Below are 15,741 nucleotides of genomic sequence, written 5' to 3' on the forward strand. Positions count from 1 at the left end.
CTTCAAACCTTTTGAAGTACCCAATTTCTGTTAATATGATCACTTACATTCTATTCTTCTCCCATCGACAGCGGTGATTTTGTGCTTTTGAATGTGTAAGTCATCGGGCTTCTCTCGAAACCACTCTGGAAAACACACCTTCAAAATAGTATCTACAGGATGTCAGACTTTCTATGTCAGTAACTAGTGAACTAAAGAAATGGAAATGGCCCAAGAAGTCTATGGGCTTAAGAAGGTTCCAGATGAAGGTTCCACTTTTTAAAATTACCTACCCCTAAATACTTTAATATGTCATTATTTCTCCTACTCTAGCCCCATTTTCAGGATTTACTGCAAGATTAACACACTGGCTTCCTACTGAAGCAAATAAACAAAATACAAGTTTTTGGTCTGTTAAAAGTTACATTATTCAAAAGAAAGAAAAAGCCATGAAGTTTCTGTGCTTTTTTACATTGCCACCACTGACAGAATTGCATTAGAAATGACCCGGTCCACAGAGCTGACATCTAACTGAGGTACTTTTTTGCCAAGCTTGATACTTCCAGGTGCTTGTCCTGAGGTCTCCAACTAGAACCAAAACTGGAGGCAGAACAGGTTGTTTAGATCTCTTAGTGACCTGGAAGGCAGAAACTCCTCACAAAGTCTCGTTCTTATGGGCTAGGAGTCCTGTCAGTGCCACAACGGCCGAATGCCAGGGAGGCAGAATGGAACTTCAAAACAGACCAGAACAGCCGAGAAGCACGTACGTGCCTTTGATTTTACAATTCTTGTTATAATCAGTGCAAACTTCGTAGCTGAAGCTGCCTGCCTTGTTGCAGTATGGAAGATGAAAAAATTGACCACAAAATGTTAAGAAACTAGCAACTGGGATAGGATGTATATTGTCATTTGGAGGCACACAAATCAAATGGCAGCACATTCCAGTGAAGAAAGGGTGGAGAAAAATTAGATAGCCACGTTAACTTAAACCTAATCAAAGTGTTTGTACGTCATGCCATTTGCCTACAATACCATCCAGATTTAAGCAGTGTATCTCAGAGAAGAAAAATGTAATGAGCAACTCACTTTTGATCTCTATGTTTGGTTGATCTCTAGTTACATCGCAACGTTCATTTCAGATGTTTTTATGTTCACTGATGATGCTTTCTTTAGAATTTTCAGATATTATGCCTTTAAAGATTGCCTTAAATAAATAACCATAGTGATCCGGTTTCAAATTTTTCAAATTATAAATTATAATGAATTATAAATGGCAACTCACTCTGGCAAGTCAGACTGCTGTAGAGAGACTGGCAAGACCTTTTTTTTTTCTTTTAAATTCTGAAATCAAGCCTATACGTTGCATGTTTACATAAAATAATCTACTTATAGGAATAAAAATATTCTGATTCTAACTGTTAGCAATTAACCTTAAATAGAAAGAAGAACAGTCTACAAATTTTATTGCATGTGCAGGATATTAGCAATAATGCACATGAATAAATGAAGTGCATAGCACTGTCTATCTCAAACTAGTGATTTGTAATTCTACGTTGTATACAATTCAAAAATGAAGAAAGAATCCAGGTAAATTTGCATATTTATGTAAACAGAGAAATATAACAAAAGAATGTCTCAATTTCTAATTCATAATGAGCACTGATTTGCATTATGCTTTGACTGGTTAACAGTAGGTACGATACGCTATGATAAGAAAGATCTGAATGAATGAACAAAATCTTTTAAGAATTTTTACTGGACAAGGTGTACTTGTCAAGCTTGTTATTCTCAAAAGCTTTTTGAAATTTCCCTTTGATCTATCTGAGAGCATATAGTTAGAAAACAAACTGTCATACTTTTCCTTTTGTGAAATCATAAAAGGACAGATACCCAACACCCCCCCACCCCCAAAAAAACCACCCAAACCCCAATCTGCTTACTAAACATAAAATTATTTACAAATGGAAGCACAGATATGAACAGTTTATATATATGGCTTTTTCAGGTATCTTAATGGAAAAGTACATGACAGCTGCCATTTGAGTAGAACCACCTCCCTCCAAATGAAAAACTTCCTTACATGCTTACAGCTTCACTTATTGGTTTCTTTCAGTGTGAAACCTTCCAAACTATACAATTAGAAAAGTCCTCATACTTTAGCAACTACCTTCTAGGTACAGTAGACAAAGAAGAGCAGAGATGGCAGTCTGAAGATAAAAAAAAGTTACAACTCAACCACAAGACTTCTATGAATGCTGGTTTGATTCATTAAGCACCGAAATCAGAAATCATGACTACTGACCTCAACAGATACCCGCTTAGGTGTTGTTACCTGAGCTAAGGAGGCTGAGAAAGGTAAAATGGTAAGTAAAGTCTACAGAAGGTTTCCTACCAGTCTGTTTAGGTACAAGATAAAGGAAGGTCTAAACAGGACACTTTTAACAATTAACTTGTGCAGGCTAGATGTCATCAAAAAAAAAAAAAAAAAAAAAAAAAGGAAAAATACAGTCCATTTGTTTTGCTGCCGTTTCCCTCTGGTACCCAAGCTTTCATTGGAGAAAAAATATTGCTGTTTTTTTAGTAATTCTTCAAGTAATATTTTAATGAGAAAAACGTGTGTAAAGAAAAATGAACCTTTTGTCACCAATGAGAAGTGGTTGTTTTAAATTTTATTCTTTAAAATGTATAGCTCTGAGTTTTAGCAAAAGCGAAGCTGACATTGCATTCGATTGATGAACAAAAACAAAACTAAAACCACATTAAATTGATTGGAAATAAGGTTCATACTGGCTGTATTCAAGAATATATTTAAAGGCTTCTCAAAACTGGATTCTTTCTGTTTCTGTATTCAGCAAATATTGCCATACTGTTTAACAATCTGTTAAAACCTTGCAAATATACATTCTCATTTACTACTCCTGGTATTAGTTGGTGTTTATTTTCCAATATTAAGTGGAATTGCACACAACACAGTCAAAGGCAGCATCATAAAGCTCACCAAACTAGGAATACTGGAGGCAGTTAAATTCTCTGGAGGGGTGTCTTTTAATATTTTGGTATTCAACTCTTGATCCAATTAAAAAAAAAGTGCTCTCCATCTGTCCATTTTTTTTTTTTGGACAAAAAAGAAAAATCCAAACGTATTTTGATTTATTATATTTTCAAGATAGAAAAATTAGAGTTAGAAAAGCAGCACTGTATTTATTTTTTTAGTACTTAAATATGTACTTTATGGAACTACGAAGATATCCTAGTTTAGGGGCCAATTTTGCCTGAAGAGAACATAAGAGACTTTATGCATAGGAAAGAAAAGTCCACTGTGGATCATGGGAAACATTAAGCTTTAATTACAGTTTTGCTGTAATTCAAGGGTAGTATTTGGCAACAGACTGAAAACAGCTCTAAGGGTAGTAAATTTTTCTTATGCAGTATCTCTGATCCCTAGGTGGCCAACATTTCCTAAGAAATAGCCTCTCTATTTCTTCAGGAAAAGTGCAGGTCGTTTGCACAGTGCTACACTGAGAAAAGGGAAGGTGTTTGGCATCAGAATGAATCCTGTCGCTTGTGAAGTGCTGAAGGATTTCATCTCTTGTGTAATTACCCACGGAGCCGGTGCTCTGGCTCGCTCTGCAGAGAGCCAGCAGTGTTGTGACTGGCCCGGCACAATACATGCACCTTTCACTGAGTGTATTTGAAATCTAATACCTGGAATCCTCTTGGAAAGATTTGGTGAAGAACAATGAGCTGGCAGCTACTTAGAGGAGAACGCACAGGTTGTATTCGGGTTTCCTTTGTGTCAAGGACCTGCAGACTATCTTTTTAAACTGTTCGTCAACAGTCCTATGGCTTGTTGATTCTAACAGCGTCATTTGAATTATTTAAAGTATGTACATAACTTTTCAATTAACAAACTGCTTGGCTCATGAAAATACATACATACAATTTATAAGTAGAAAACCACGACTAAATATCTTATGATGAGCAGGTCACTATGAATTAAAAATGAGTTTTCAAATAAAATATTTAATGGCATTTCAAATTAAATGAAACATTGGGAAACTAAAACTTTCACAGTTAAAATTTCCTGCTATTTAAGCACTTCAGCAAATCAAACTACAGCAATGTATTGACCTGATTTATATTCCCAATACTGAAACACGTAAGAAGCAAACGCAAATGGACAACTCATAACATTCTATGCTTTAAATATTACTATAGGGTGAATTGAAGAATAAAACCTCAGAAAGCATTAAAGACAGAACACTGCCCACTCACCAGAGTTCCTGGTGCGTATGTTTTTGCAGAATTTATTAGCAGAAGCAGTTATATCCGTTTGTATAGAAGTTTAGTAGATACAGTTACCAAATACATTCAACAAAAGAATCTTATGCTTTTGAGCCTTTGTTTTCATATATCGTCTGGTGTTCTTATAGTCTAACTACTCTGTTTGTGAAGCATACAAGAATTTCTAAATTAAAATAGCTATTTTACATACCGTAAACTGGTGTATCAACAGGTCCATGAGAAAAGTGATCCTATTACTAAAAAGAACATAGGTGCAGTTTTCTGTGCAGTTACTGCAGGTGAGGCTGTAAGCATTTACTGTATTGCAGAGTGACCTAAAAAATCAGAAGGAAAGAAAAAGAAAACCCAGAATTTTACTTTCTTCAGTAAATTAAAAGCAAATAAATGGAAGCACATCACATAACAACCTTTCAGCAATTCAGATTTGTTTTCTTAAACTTGGGATTCCAAACAGAACCAAAAGTTTACACAAAATCAATTAAATAATAACTTCAAAACAGTAGAGTCATACTTATGAGAAGTCATGCACTGTATGGCTACTGGACTCTTCAGTATTCAAAACTCAAAACAAAACTTACACAGAATATCAGCTAATTTCATAATTTAGGCAGGTAATAGTATTTTCTTGTGGATTATAGTTATATCACACAAGTAATTTGGGTATAAGGTCCCTTTCCTAGCATTACCTTCAAGAAAAAAACACCTGTAATTCACAGTATACCTGCACCAGCTTTGGGGAGAAGGTATTGTGTAATGCCTGTGAACTAATGCAAGGAGTGGCGAGGAATGAGTAATTTGTACTGAGGAAGCAAAACTAAGCAGGTGAAATTCCTGTCCAAAAACTTCTGCTGACATACTGTGAACCACTACTGTACAGAGCCTTTGTTAGTGTATAACTACAATAGCCTATGGCTGGCGGGAAGAGAGAATAGGTTTGCAACAGTAAGAATACAAAATTATAAACATAACAAGTCACAGGAAGCTCCAGGTGTACAAAACATGACCAATGATTCTTTGCATCACGTGCAGTGATTTCCATCTACACCAATTCAAGTGCTCTTCTCAAAACAGCATTTGCAGGGAAGCTGGGACCAGTCCTATAGAATATACTCGCAGGGAAGATAAATCTGACTATGGATAACACCATTTCAGAATAAACACAAAATTAGTTTCTTGAACTTTGCTTACTACAAAAGCTATCACTGTTACTGCACAAGTATGACACACAGAGACACAACACAAATGCATCATAAATATATACAATAATAAATAAAGATGGCTAGAAATTCAAATTGTTTGTCTTAAGTAAACCAAACATGTGAAAAAATGTGACTAAGTTCAATTGAGCTCCACAGAAGAAAATAAATTGTGAGTGCTGTCAAAAGGTCATACAAAAGTGAGACTGCAACAAACAAGTTATCATACAGGAATCAAAGCTGGTATTTAACAGAAGAAGCCGCAGACTAATTCAACATACTTAAAAACAGAGAGTTGAATTTTAAGTTTTCTTTTTCTCCTAAAATATTTTTTGAAACAACAAAGTTATTTACATAATGGAAGGCTGCTTTACTGATTGCCATGTTTATTGCTGTGGCATCTGATTACTTAGCATGCCTCGCCGAAGTTGAAATGGAAGCATCTTATATACATACATTGTATTTCTCAAGACAAGAAAAGCTGGAAATGCTCAGAGAGCAGAAAATTTAGAGTAATATATTTTTCGTTTGCATTTCTGGATTGTCTTTTTCTTCATCTGGAGAAATAATTTTGCATTAAAAAAAAAAAAAGAAGCATTAGCTTGCTTGGTTTGATCTCCAAAAACATCGAGAACATTTATATATTTCCTTTGTTAACATTCTGAGTATCACCATATTACCAGTTATATTAATTTTACTGTACAGGTAATCAATTTCACTCTAGTGCCTAATTAAATCAGTTTCAATATGCAGTTCACATCAGAAAACAATATTAAATCATTATTTATTGATCAAAGGCAGGTTATTTTTTACCTGTTTAACGTAATTTTTACTCTACAAGGGTAACGTGTATACATGATTCAAGTAGTATGCTTCATGTGCAATTTTTAAAACTTGCCCTGCAACAGGATTCTCTTTTCCTAACCTGACTATATAAAAGTATTTATTTCCTCAGTAATACTAAAAAAAATTTCCATTAGGCACCTATTTTACTTTTCATGGAAGATTATTCCCCTGTGTAGGTGTGTTTACGGGGAGAGAGAGGTATGAGACTGTATTTGTAGTTTCTGTTTTCAGTTAAGAAGTGGCTTTAAATCAGCATCTGTCATTTTATCAGCTATTCTAAAATAAAGATTAATTCTATTTAAATATAAACATTATAATTTACCCAGAGTGTCAAATATGAAGTTGGTAGGTTAACTTATAATTTTGACAGCATTTCAGAGTTTTTGATGTGCTTTAGTTATTTCACTGCTGCAATGTCTTTTGATAAATGGGATTCCTAATTCCCAAGAGGATAATTTATTTTACATTTGAAAATACAAAAACTTCCCGCTTTATATATAGAACAAATTCCAGTGTAATAATGCATCATGCTTTTGTATTTCCCAAATGAATCTCATGTCAGAAAAAGTGCTTGCATTTTCAGAGACTCCTATAATGCATTTGAAAAGGTGACGTAAGCAAATGGATGTCAAATTAATTTTTCACAACAATAAGGAGGGTTCTTCTAATTGATAACATAAGCTTTCTAACTACGGTGTGTCTAAATACATTCTCATCATGGCACACTCTGAACTATAATTCAGTCCCTCAATTTTTTTTTTATTCAAAATTGGAAGTGTCAGCACAGAAGCTGTCCCCAGGTGGTTTGCAGTGTTAAATGGTGGATTAAAGACAGCACAACTAATTTCTTTACTTTAATCTTATTAAGGGAACAACAGCTGTCAACTGTCACCATTTCCGCACAAGGTCTCCGAGACAAGCGCAGTGCTGTGAATGTCAAGTCAGAACTTTATTTAACCACCGGTTAAACCCTCAGGGATACAAAACTCAACGCATTTTTATATATATATATTTTTTTTTTCCCCCTGTTGGAAGCTCTAACTGCTCTTAATTCCAAAACTTTTATCTCAGGAGTTATCAAAATCAAGTGAAATAGTAAAGTATGAGGCCTCACGTGAAGCAGCTGTTTATCAATTACTGATGTTGCTCTAAACTTTGTATCACACCTGCAAATCAGCTTTAAAGCTATGTCAGACAGCATGTATACTCAAACCACACCATAAGTCTGCCCTCTTATGTCAGGCTTTCCTCTAGAGAAAATCCAATTATAAAAACACTCATTATGGTACACAAACTTTGATCCAAAAAAGAAATCTGTCTTTAAACTAGACAAAAATGTGCATCTGTATGTTCTATTTATTTTACATGAGTACCAAGAAACAGGAAGAGGATTCATTTTAATCAATGTTTTCAAGCTAGATCTCAACATTTTATATGTACGTATGTGATCTTCTTTTATGCTAGCACGTTCACTTTCCTCAATTTGCCTGATATAAACAAGCTGACAAACTGTAACTTTTATTCAAAACACCGAGGCAGCAACAGTATCCAACCATGCAAAACTCATCCACCATAGTGCACCAGGATATGTAGGTGAGAACTCACACCTTTTGCCTTATAAAACTCAGGGCACCCTCAACATTTAAAAATTAACTGGTTTCAAGTGTAAAGCTTTTTCACATTACTTTCAACTTCTGAAGATTACAAATTAATCTACTTTGATTATCAATGAAGAAAATAATGCCAAAAGCTCAATTTGGCACTGGAATAATACAAACTTAAACATGAAATTTATGATGTGTTAATTCAGTAGTGAACTGCTCATTTTTAACCAGTTTGAATATTATGCAGCACTCTGACAGGGAAAGAATGTGATCGGTATTGGTATTAAGAAGCTGAGCTGAGAGGAAGTGGGAGGTGAGCTATTAATGAAAAATGGTGCACAGAATGGCTGTAGAGTGGAATGGTTAAAGAACCACAAAGGTAAGAATATGGATTAAAACAACAACAAAAATTGATTTTAAGGTAGAAATACCAATTTTATCTCTTGAACACAATATATATAGGCCCTTATACTTCATTCATGGGGCCTATTACACGATCAGGAACCCTCAGAGAGTCATAATTAATTACCATTTTGTCTGTGTTTTACATTATTTAAGGACAGCCGACTAAAAAATGGGCTCCAGCTGAAATCTAGTCTCAATTAATACAGAGAAGACAAAATTCAGCATCACTTCTCCTTCAAGACACTTGCAAAAATAGATCAGTTTCATTCTGAAATGTTACTGTACTTATGAATAAAATATTGCATGACAAGTGACAATAAAACAACTAATTTACCCCAACATTTGCAGGTGTGATAGAGTTTGAAAGTCTTCTACAGAAATTCTCCAGTCCCTGGCTCATCAATTGTTTCATTGCAAGATCTAGCTCTCAATCCAAAAGTTTCGTAACATTTCAGAGTTCCTTCCAACAACATATACTATTATAAACAATATTGTTATAAACAATAAAATAACTTCTAACAATAAAGCTTGTCCCTATATTGGACGGGAGGGCAACACTGCTTTATTCTTGAGCTCTGAGAGCTCGAAAGCCAGCTCTGTGACAGCACGAACAACCCATCCTGGACGAGACAGATGCTGCAGGTTTCAGATGCTGAACTTGCACAGTGGTCATTATCTTTAGAGTATCTTCATGTCCCTGTAACAACTGCTCGTTTTCAATGACTGTTTCTCTAAAGGGAATAATCTTACAAGAAAATAAGAAACCTTGTTTTGCACCTTCTGTAAAAATATTTGTGAACAATGCCATAGAACTGCATGAACACTAACAACACAGCTTAAGAAATGTATGCTCATAAAACCAAGTGCAAATTACAAAGAACAAGCTATAAACCCAGTTTCCAGCTCAAAACAGTTCCTACTGAAAAAAGTAATATGTATCAATGCCATCCACAACATTACGCAGGCACTACTTTTTGCTTTTTATGTATATTATTACGGTTTGAGCTTTTTTACCCTGACAATATTTCTTTCAATAAATGATGCAAGAAATTGTATGAATAAAGAAGATACATTATAATAAATCCAACTTTAATCATGTCTTAACTTGTAACAAAAGTCCTCCTTTGTTCCTTACACAACTACTGCTAATTTCTATTTAAAAAATGGTCACCCAAGGAACTCAAAGCATTTCACAAATGTTAATTAAACAAACCCTACAAACCTCATTTGTTAGCGGATTTGTTACAACTTTCAAGGCCAGTAACATGTCATGGCACAAAGGGGCTAAATGAGTTGCCCATAGCAAATATGCAAGGCAACACAGGGGATGAAACTCATCTTCTGGTCTTGATCTTAAGACATTAAATTGTTTTGCTGTGCAGCTCCCATTTGCTTTTCAGTAGAAGCATAAGAAAAACACCATAAGACTCTGAAACCTCTTGAAATTCTGCTGAATATGTCTTATTTTGTGGCTAACTGAACAAATTCAGGAAAATTACAAAGTGCTACTTTAAGAAATAATGTGGCTGGACATCAATTTGTATGTTAACACCAATAATAAAACTCACTATAATCCACTGCTTCCTCTTTTCCTTTGTCAGTGATTTATTTGAAGGGGAGAAAAATTGCCCCAACACCAAATGTATCATCTGTTTCATAAATGTCACATCTTTTTCACTGCATTTGCCACCCTGCTGCTCTAACTACCAATCTGGACAGCAGTACAAAACAAGCATATTGTTTAATCTTTTGATAATAAAGCTTTGTGTTGTAGACATGGGATTAAACTTCTGAGCTGTACCATACTGCCAGGATTTTGGGGAAAGAGAGATGTAGATAATAGCCCATGTAATCTCCTCACCTACTTGTAAATAGCTTATCCTTGTCACAAAACAACAGACAAATTCCCAGTTTAAGATGAGTATAAATGGTTAAATATTCCAAGAGCACACAAGCAAACTTAAGTACTGTAGTGTTCTTTAGCAAAACATATCTGGCTAGGGGAAGACTGGAGGGCAATTAATGAAGGGTCTTAATTTAACTTCTTTCCATGGGGCTTTGTGCTGCTTCACTAGATTCAAAGTTTCAGAAGTCAGGATGTAAATTATATTTGCACAAAAAAAAAAAGAAATATAATTTCAAACTCATTTCAAAAAGTAAATGAGTAGAAACGTGATACAAATTTTCTTCTTCATTTAAAGAACTAAATATACTCTATCATTATCCTTTGGTTTTGAAACTCTCTCAAACAGTCTGTATTTAAAGCAACACGCTTGAATAATTTCTTAAAAACTTTCAGTGAGACCATACGAATACGCATTAACATGATTTCTCTAAACCAGCCACACTTGTGCCCTTTTCAAACTACTCACAGGAAGTCCCACCCTCTGGAACTATTGCTTGCTCTCGACAGTTGAGTTGCAAATTCTGCACAAAATATGTCCTTCCCTATCAGAAAGACAATCACAGAAATAACAACAGAGGAGCTTCTGCATCACATACCGCAACACCAACTTCACCGCGACACTTCCAGCAGACTCTAGGCTCTGTAAGCTAGACTCAATCAGTTAAGACCCTTGCAGAAAAAAACTGCAAGAGCAATTAGCTTTAGAAAGCAAGATCCTGTGTTAAATGGTGTGCAACCTGATGTATAGCTTCCAAACTACAATACCTTCAGATGCCTATAAACTGGAGACTGCAGTTTGCTGCAAAGTTGAATGAAACGCTGTATTTCAGTAGTGGAGCTAAGTTCCTTCAGTAGTTTTTTTTAACATACAAAGCTGTCAGAATAGTTTATATTAATCTCCTTGCTGCCTTGATGCTTCTTTTGGAAATACAGACAGTTGAAACCTTGTGTTAATAAAACAATGTTTAAAGAATTTTTGAAAGGTTTCAAAATTCTTTTTGCAATTCAGTCATGAATAGGCTCCGGAATCTGAGAAACCAGTTATACTCATCTGAAATAGGTATGAGATAGACAGTAACAGCCGCAGAGACAAGAACCTCTGATAAATCTCCTTGGATGTTTTTTCTGTTATACAAATGTAGCTGATGTGGGGCTTAGTTCACAAAGTAACTCATGTGCTGGTAAATAAACACATCCTCACACTGTCTAACAAACTTCAAACAAAATGTCTTCAGTAATGTAAGCACAATATTCTCAAACTTTCTCAACAAAGGTTGCCAAAGTGAGACTATTCCTAAAACAAAAGACCAAACATCCAAGATGCATAGAAGATGCACATTCTAAGAATTTAAAGCTAAACTTAAGCTAAGCTCTATGTGGCCACACAGTGCAGCCCTTTCCCTTGCAAAGTTTATCCCACATGGATGAGGGTAACTCAGAATTAGAGTCTGCAAATTAACGAGTCCAAAGGCTGCTGCTGAGCCACTCACCACAGGACTAATTCAAGATTGGCCATCAGTGGAGCTGGCTGGACTTGCAGCAAGTGCATTCTGCATAATTTAGTGGGAAGGTACGGATTTTATTCTCTTTGAAAGGCAAAGTGAAAATATTAAAAGCATGTTTCTTCCTTGGTGTTCTCTCCTAGAACTTCACACCTGTCCTGTAACATAATGGGCAGTTAATCCAAACCCCCACAACGTAGCGCTTAAATTCCAATCATTATAATATTAAAAGATACCTATGTACAAACAATGACAATGGTATACAACAGGATATCCTGGGTTTCGTTCCTCTTGTAGTGAAACCATGCCTAGCTCTGCTCTGCAAGGACCTAGGTGCTTTTGAATGGATAAAAATTACAGTTGGAGATTAGGGAAAAAAGCATGCTTTTGACTTATCAGGTTTTTGCAGGCATTCTGTTTAGTTACCACCTTTTTTTGGGGGGGATTAGACATTTAAACCCTTCTATTCTTATGTCCTATAAAGAGGAATTCCTCTAATCCACAAGAATTTTGATTTACCTGTTTGTAGAAGCCCTTTCAGATAGCAGTATCACACAACCGTTTCATTTTAAAAGCCGTCAGCCTCCTGTGAATTACAACACCTTAAAAAATACCCCCACTTCCCACTAGAGATCTTTACAGACTAAGTTTAAAAGATATGTACGTCCTCTTCTGTTTAATACAGTTTTTTCTCTTCTCATTTTGTACAACTAAGGACACCACTGCTCAATGTATCACAGCTAGAAATAAAATCACCAAGTTGGAAAACCAGAGGTTGAGTGGAAATGTCTTTCACCTTCCATGGCAGCATAGAGTACAGCACAATTTTTTTCTTTGAAGTGCAACACTGGACTATGAGAAGAATAAGCAGTGAAGCAGCAGACGAGAAATAAATATCCTAGTGATTCTAAGTAGCAAATGAAGGACCGATCACACTTACTTAGAAGGAATCCGTGAAATTGCATTCAGATTAGTGGGAGAAGTCACTGCTTGAAGAACATTTTCAAGGGCAGTCAGTCCTCCTGCAGCCCGAAATGCTATTTGATCTGCTGTGTTCTAGATAAACACAAACACAGAAGAGAACCAACAGAAATTAAAGAAACTCCCACATAAAAGATATGGCTGACAGACAACTGTCCTGAGTTTTGTCAATGCAGAAAATTCTTAATACACATACTTATCGTGTTGAAAACCTTTGAAAAAGAGCAATTCACTGCCAGTGCACAGGAAAGAGTATTCTTTAGAGCAGCAGTTGAAATTCACAGGTGCTATTTTTTTCAGAGATCACATATACATATCAAATGCTATATAGGTAATTCTGTTGAATACCATATTTTCTGTAATGACATACCGTTACAGGGATTTTAATAAAGTTAATCTTTATCTGTTGCTTTTATATTTGCAGCTATACTTTATTGCTTTGCGTATAATTTGAAGAATACAGACAATCTAGATGCGTACTTCCTCTTTTTTACAAGCTTTTCCAAAATGAGACAACCTCCAGGCTTGTTCCCTGATTTGTTCATTGAAAACATAAAACAGTTTAGGCAGACCACTTTAAAGCAAGAGTGCCATCATTGCACTGATGATACCTGGTTACTTATTTTACAGAACACGGACCCCATAGGCTAAGTTGCTGATCTGGAAGAACGCCTGACTGTCACCAGTCAGATATCTTATTTTATCCTTAATCTTGGGGAGAGAGAAATGTTGTCTGACATGTTGCTGAGGATACAGGTTGGTTAGCTGTTCTGTCTTCTCAAGTTAACTGCTTCGAGTTTAACGATCGGGTTAAATATCTGGATGTGATTTTTGGTTGTGCTTCAGTTAGAGGAAACTACAGAGGTCAAGCTTGAAAATGTTACCTAGATGATTGGTGTAGTTTCTCTCTTTGGCAACTCCAAATTCTTACTTTCCCCACGTCCTTTCTCTAATCCACTGCTTGTAACTTATTCAAAATATAGCAGAATGAATGAATATTTTTAGCTTTGAGGTATGACCTTCACATCCAGTTTGTTTTGCATTCATTATGCTATGTTGCTGTTTATAAATCGAGAGGTTCAATTTAAACTAGTCTTATATGTGTTCCTAGCTTTCAAGATTAGCTTTTCTTTATTCTAAGTGTCCTCTTTGAACTTCCACGTAGCAGAATTTTACACTTAAATACCATCTTAGCATTATTCTTACAGTTTGCAAATGAGTTTCTGCTGAAGCAGCTCCAGTATTTTAGAACTTACTCACACCCTTTTCCTTTCCTGCAAACTTGGGTTTTACCTCCTACTGTTTAAAATGAAGCAAGTAAAATCTTTTTCTTCTCTACTTTTAAGTTCCTAATTTTGTATAACTTTACTGGCAGTTTGTATTTAATCATCTTGATTTTGCCAATGATGAGGATATTTTAGTTAATAAATCTTTCCATCCCTCCCAGTGTTGCAACCACTCGGCACTGTGGGAAAAAATGGTAAGTGCTCTATAAATACAATCATTATTAGTTCCTAAAGAACATATTGTACTATAACAGAATGCGTAACAGAAAAAACTCCTAGAGACTCTGACAATAAAATCTTCCTTTGAAACAATTAGAAATATAACTGAGCAAGATACAATATGATTTAGAAGGGAAACATTTTTCCCTGTGAGAATAAGACATTAATAGATAAACACAAGAGTACGCCTCTTACTTTTTTTTTAAGTCACGCAACTTTCCCTCAAGATTCTTTCAAGCAAACATCTATAGTCTATTTAAGTTCCAAGCTCTGGAAAAACTGTTCAAAGAAGTCAGATATTCAAAAAGAAAACATTTTTCACAATTCATACGAACTGTCTGTAGATTTTCAGACAGCCAAAAGGTTTACCTTCAAAGGAATAACTAGCTTGAAATGAATGGAAATCTGTGTGCCAACTCACCAAACAGTTAAGATAATCAACCACCAATTTCCTACAGGCTAATTGATAAATATAATTCCTAGCAGTCAATTTTAGTCCAGTTAGCCCAGTAAGTGTGCCTTAACTGAGGAGTTATTTCTGAGTTCCATTCATATATTCCTCCTTTACTTCCTCTTCCTCCATTCTAACAACAACAACAAAAGCCTCCTGGGGACCTCGGATACAACACAATACAGCAACTATGCACCCAGCCCTGTGTGACTGGGATATATCTGCAGCAACCGCTGCCTCGCCTGCAGCACTTTCCACCAACCTAAGAAAAAAGACAGCCAAAGAGTAAAGAAATAGTCCTGCCACAAGTCAGATACTATTATTTGAGCACCTTGGCTTACGGCCACAGTTCTCAAACTTTGTCCTCTTCCTCCCCGGCTCCACCAGCGCTGCAGAGTGGTTCAGCACCCGCCAGACAAAGCCTGGGGCCTTTCTAACATATCAATTTTCACTTCAGCTTAAAACTTCACAAGTGTAAAGGGAGATTTTGTTATTTCAAGTGTGTGTTTTCCTTGGTAATCAACATACACACATAACCAGTGCAGACAAATGTGCACAAGGATTTCAGCACATGACTGGCATACCGGCATTGCTGCACACAAATGAGAAAGACATTTATGTGACACCGCTGATTTATTTGCTACAGCATATGTGTTAGTGCTACTCCAGTTTTAAATGTGCCAAGCACTTCCCACTTCTCACTTTCCCTATTTCTCATGGGAGATTATGCCACAACCTATTAGCTCTTGTGGTGAAGAAGTCTTTCCTGTCATTTAGACCAAATATGCCCTTTCTCTATTTCATCCCATTACTCTGAGTTATATCCCATTTTATCGCACTCGTTTTGTTTCTCCCCTTAATAATTACTCCATTCTTGAAATCATACACTGCTACATTTTCCTACTTGCCTTGTTTCTCAACTCTATATATTAATTCATGCTAAAAGCATCCTTCTATTTTTTTCATGTAAACTTCTTTTTTAATCTGTGATCTTTTCCCAGAACTCCTCCTTTCTCCATAAATACCCAGTAATGAAGTATCCAGAAAGGAACTCTCTCCCC

The 15,741-nt window shown here is 35.7% G+C and overlaps 1 protein-coding gene across 2 annotated transcripts in view; it reads right to left on the reverse strand.

Annotated features, from left to right (window-relative positions):
* SCAPER (S-phase cyclin A associated protein in the ER) overlaps positions 1 to 15,741 on the reverse strand; it is a 168,275-nt gene that overhangs the window by 43,358 nt on the left and 109,176 nt on the right. For both annotated transcript variants that reach the window (XM_042803896.1, XM_032990469.2), the window contains exons 24-25: positions 12,684 to 12,799; positions 4,475 to 4,598 (exon numbers count right to left, since the gene is read on the reverse strand). In XM_042803896.1, coding sequence (XP_042659830.1) covers positions 4,475 to 4,598; positions 12,684 to 12,799 — 240 coding nt within the window. The remainder of the gene's footprint in view (positions 1 to 4,474; positions 4,599 to 12,683; positions 12,800 to 15,741) is intronic.

The sequence above is a fragment of the Tyto alba genome, unplaced genomic scaffold, assembly GCF_018691265.1.
Source record: "Tyto alba isolate M040663 unplaced genomic scaffold, T.alba_DEE_v4.0 Super-Scaffold_41, whole genome shotgun sequence".
Lineage (NCBI taxonomy): Eukaryota > Metazoa > Chordata > Aves > Strigiformes > Tytonidae > Tyto > Tyto alba.